This window comes from Corvus brachyrhynchos, unplaced genomic scaffold (assembly GCF_000691975.1).
Source record: "Corvus brachyrhynchos isolate BGI_N302 unplaced genomic scaffold, ASM69197v1 scaffold280, whole genome shotgun sequence".
NCBI lineage: Eukaryota > Metazoa > Chordata > Aves > Passeriformes > Corvidae > Corvus > Corvus brachyrhynchos.
The window spans coordinates 1,182-6,177 of record NW_008236198.1 but is presented as its reverse complement, the minus strand read 5'-3'; the positions used below and the strand labels follow the sequence as shown (position 1 = coordinate 6,177).

Here is a 4,996-nt window from a genome sequence, read left to right as displayed (position 1 = left end):
AAGACTTTCAAAGTAACTTGGCTGTGGAAAAGACAAAGATTTATTAAGTTATTTAAAATCAAGTGAGATGTCCAGTCCCTGGCAGACACTGCTATCCAAGTCCCTCCCCTCCTATAATCTCCCAGAATCTTTTCCTTGTGGGCACAAGCTGCTGGAGAAGGTTTTAGGGATAATCCTTATGGAAGTGCAGCTACTTCTGGACCATGGAGCCAGAGATCAGCAGCCCCTGGTCACCTTTTATGGAGCAGAATAAACCTCATTAACTAATCCATCCAATAATTTTATACTCCTCTTTATCCATTAAACTGGATTTGTAGTGACAGGACAAGGAAAAAGGGGACCAATCATAAAAAATAATTAGGAAAGAAGTAAACAGAGACAAAACATTCCTGGGACTTAATGGTGAGGGTTAAATATGGAGCAACAGCTGGGGTTGTGTCAGTCAAAAAATGGATAATGGGAGCTGGGATTAACAGGGGGGTCAACATAAGTCAGCAACAGAATTCCAACATGGACTTCAGCCTGTTGGGTCATTGAAACACTACTACTCCTAAACTGTTTATTCCAATACTTCCAGGACTCCTGACTTCAGCTAAAAGGAGGTTTAAAAATGGAGGTTTCTTCTTAAAATTTGACACATTGGAAATAACTGGTTGTTTGCTGCAAGCTTAATACCTGCCAAAACTGTTGGACAAAAACCTTACCCGTGTTTTAGGAAATCAAACCCTGTTATTCTTGCAGAGAGCATAAGGTGGTGCTAGAAGTCCTAAATTACCAAATTCCAAACAGGTATGTAAAATTAGGAAGCTAAAAGAGGATTTCCTGGCTGGATTTTCCTCTGTCACTTCAAAGCAGAACAGAAGTCGTCAAAAAAGAGCCAAAGTGGGAAACGTTTGTGTTTGAAATGTTAACTGGAAAGAAATGTGAGGCACTACCTGCTGCTGGCCACTGACACTGAAATTTAAGTTCTTATTGAAATTATCCACATATTAATGCATAATTCCTAACAAAAAGCAATGATTGAGAGGAATTTTCCAAGCGTTTTTTAATTTAGACATTCACCATGTTCTGACTTCCACCATTTTCCTCTGTCAGAAATGTAAAGTTGGTGTTGCTCCAACATCCTGAGGGCAGTATTTTCTCACTTGTACAAAAAGACAGGTGAACAGCAAAAAAAAAGATATTCTTGGATATAAGATGAATAAGAAGAATTTTTGGGTGCTGGATTCTGATTCACACCACAAATGAATCCCTGGGCATTTATTCACTGACTCTGGCAGAGCTTGCATTGTACAAAATAAAAGTTTTAAAAAAATTAATAGCTCTACTTACACCTTCCCATGTTTTATTGATTGATTTCAGTTTTTGGCTGATGCCAATCAATACTAATCAATATCTGCAGCTGCTTTTTTTTTCAGTCGGTTCTTACTGGCTTATACAAAGGAAAAAGAATCCGATCTTGGGTAAGTGTGTGCTGGTTTTATACCCTCCACATCATATTTGAACAAGGTGAGATTGCAGGTTAAATTGCATCGAGGTCCAGATACCTAAACAGACTGCCAAAAATCCCTGGGAGATGATGCTTTGAAATTTTCATATAGAACAAATGTCACTGTACAGCAATGGGGAAGACATAAAGGACTTCAGAGTTCAATAACAAACCCAGAGTTGTTATTTGAAACAAAAATGTAGCTCCTGAGGACAATCAGTTCTGTTTTCCAGCAGCACTTACACTGTGTGGTCAGAACCATTTGTTCCCTTTTATACAGGAGTCTCCAGGTGCACATTTTTAATGGATCCCAGCAGTTTCCAGTTAATGTTTTCTATTTCTACAGCTATTATTTTCTGTTGAAAGAAAACTAGGAAAGGTCCAGTCAAGAAAGGGAAAACAAAGGGAAAAAGATCAATATTAACACTCTACAAATATTGACTTAGCAAAGTGACTTTGGTGTCTCTCTCCCCCAGGAATTTATATTGAATGAGTGATTTATTTAAAAGAAAATACTGATAGGACATATTAGTCTAACTAAAAATCAATATTTTCAGGTTACAGCATGTATTTACCAAGCAATGCCCAAGAAACTGAATATGCTCACAGATCTGTTATTTATTTCCAATTACCTTTCATGCACAGGTTTATGATACACAATCTTTCAGACTACTTAAGCATTTAAAGTTCTCACCAACCTAATAAATTATTAAATTTCAAATTTCTCAAGAAGTCATTACATGTTTTCTCCAACAGTGGTTTCATTTATAAAAAACACATTTTGTTCTATGAAACCTTCACACCTGAAAAATTATTTCCAATAACTTGTTGTCAGCAAAACCAACAGTATATAAAAATGTTCATAATAATACCTATCAGGAAAGCTCTCAGTAGTTTATAGCTGCCCTTGACAAACTATTAATAAAACATAAGACACCATTTTTCTCTGATTTTTAGCTTATTTAAAATGCAATAACACAGGTGCCTAGAGGAAAACACCATCATTTCAGTGTGATACCTTCATTGTGTCAGGCTCAATAATTAGCTTTGTGTTCCTGCTGCTGCTGGCACCCACAGTGACAGTGGTGGAGGTGGAAGCTTTGCCACTTTGAGCTGATGAAGGTCTTGAAGGAGCTCTGCTGTCACCTACAAGCAGAGATATTTAATTACAATTACATTATTACAACCCTCTCCTAGTGCTATTTATCATAAACCTTGCATTTAGAAGCACAAAGAAAACTGGATGACAAGAACTCAATCAGAGAACTTCCCTTCAGCACTCTTGTGTCACTTTTGCTCCTCTTTGGTATTGCCCAGATTTGAAGCAACTTGGAACAGCACAAACTACATCCTAATATTTCAGACTTGGTGCCTCTGCACTCTGTTCTCCATGGACTTTTTCCAGTTTGGGAAGGTTTGGAAGCAGCTTTGTAACTTCAGCAAGGACCTTAAACTCTCCTATTGATTGTGCTTGAAAAGCAGCCTCAAGAATTGAAACAAACACACAGTTCATTGATAAATGTTTCAGGTTTCATGTCTGATCTGGGAAGGAAATAAATAACTTGCCTCTGTTGCAATATCTGAGCATTCACCTCCTCTCTTCCCTTTGGACTGTGTCACATGACAATCAACAAAATCCACCCTTAGGAATGTGAGAGCTTCATAGATGCAGCCATTTGAACATATTTTACTGACACATTGATGGGATTGCCACAGTAGAGATTATATTCATCACTAAAATCCTCACTAATCTGAGAAAAATTAAACAAAAACTCAACTGCTCATTGAGCCAGAGCTTCATCTCCAACAGAAAAAAAAAATCAAATAGAAGAAATAGAAACACCATTAGCCAGTTTGTGATGGCTTTTCCTGGAGATCCTCGGGGATGCTTTGGACACCAGCACTGGGATCCCTTCAGAGGAATTTTCAGTTTCATTCCCAAACTGCTGCTGCCTCAATCGAGGGTCAACTTCCAGCCTGTCCCTTGCAGCCTTGCAGCACTGCTCACTGTGCTCAGCTACAGCTCACACAACTTGAGATAAAAAAAGAATATTTCCCCTACCAGGTTCTTTTTCTCATGGTTTGAAGGAGTAAAATGTAGCATTAGAAAAGGAAAGGATGGGACAGCAGAATTTTCTCTTCAAGACCAGCATTAATTTAAATTTTCATTAATAAGAACAACCACTCAAGTATCACAGTAAAATGCAGCCATGATTCAACAAGGAGGACCAAATATTGAATAAATATTAAGTGTGACTTTCAACTCTTTCTTTCTAGATATTTGAAGACTGATTTTAAACATAGGATTCTTACCAGTTTTCCTCCAGTGAAACTATATTGATGTACAAATTTTTGTGGGCTGTTTTTTCAGTCCAAATTTAGAATCCTGGGGTAAGATCATCACTACCACTCGTATTGTCAATAACACTAGAACAAATTTCACTCTAGGCCTTACCTTGTTGTAGTCAAGTTTGCCACTGCAGTTAAAAGCAGCTTGTTTAGTAATGCTGGTCACTTCCTCCCAGGTCATTTTAGCACCTCTCTGCAAGAAAAAACCAGCTCAGTTTGGGTTCCTAATCAAGAATCCTGGTCACCCACAGTGAAATTTAATAAAGAAACAAAGAGTCTTTTAATATTCTTTCAGGAAAACTTATCTTGCAATAGATTTCAATGGATTTTCATTTGAATCATGAAAACAGAGGTCAAAACCATTAGAAATTATGTCCTTACAATGCTACTAAACACTGAAGAGATAAATTGTATCAGTTTATGTAATTCTGTGCTGTCTTCTGGAAACCCGCCACAAAAAACTTCCATAAAATGGGGAATCCCAGCTCTCAGTCATTCTTGTTTATCTTGTTTTACCATGTAATTTCCAAAATCTCTACTAATTAAAGATGGATAATTAAGTTCCTAGTCATACTTACTGTTGTAAGAATTTTATAAAGTTCATCATGGAAAATATATCCAGCTTTATCTGTGTCTATTTTTCCAAATGCTTCGAGCAGTTCATTTTTTGTAGCTGGCTTTTCTTTTTTTAAAATAGCACAAAAATCATCAAAATTCAGTGAAGTTGTTTGTGAAGTCCAGTATTTATTAATGGTCCTCCGAGAAGGATTTCTTCCAGCCTGCTGAAGTACTGCACAACAAAACACAATATTAAATATATATTCCAGCTGCTAGGAAAGGAGTTTTCTCCAAACATCTTTGAGTCACTTTCCATGTTCAGATTTTTTTAAAGCCAAATCACTCCAACAGAAAAGTGGGTCTGAAGGACAGTTTTGGTTATGATCTTAACCAAAATATCCATGAACTCAGACAACCTCAAGTGTAAAATTCAGCCAAAATCCAGTGTCTTAATATCAAGAACATATTCTTTTTAAACCTGCACGTTATTGGATCCTATTTCTATGAAGATCAACATCATCTTTGCACTTCCTTTGCTAAGAACTGAGATCTAGAATAGAATTTATCTGAGACAATATTTTGTGTCACACCTGTACATTT

The 4,996-nt window shown here is 36.9% G+C and overlaps 2 protein-coding genes across 2 annotated transcripts in view; both read right to left on the bottom strand.

The window, feature by feature from the left end:
- LOC108444587 (EF-hand calcium-binding domain-containing protein 7-like) overlaps nt 1–2,513 on the bottom strand; it is a 9,187-nt gene extending 6,674 nt beyond the window's left edge. The window contains 1 exon segment of the mRNA XM_017740561.1: nt 2,508–2,513. Coding sequence (XP_017596050.1) covers nt 2,508–2,513 — 6 coding nt within the window.
- On the bottom strand, nt 2,508–4,628 carry LOC103621694 (EF-hand calcium-binding domain-containing protein 7; the record flags this gene model as incomplete). The annotated part of the gene is made up of 3 exons (XM_017740653.1): nt 2,508–2,635; nt 3,945–4,031; nt 4,417–4,628. Coding segments are annotated over 3 exons (404 nt in total), but the record flags the coding sequence as incomplete, so codon positions are not given.
- Nucleotides 4,629–4,996: the final 368 nt, after the last annotated feature.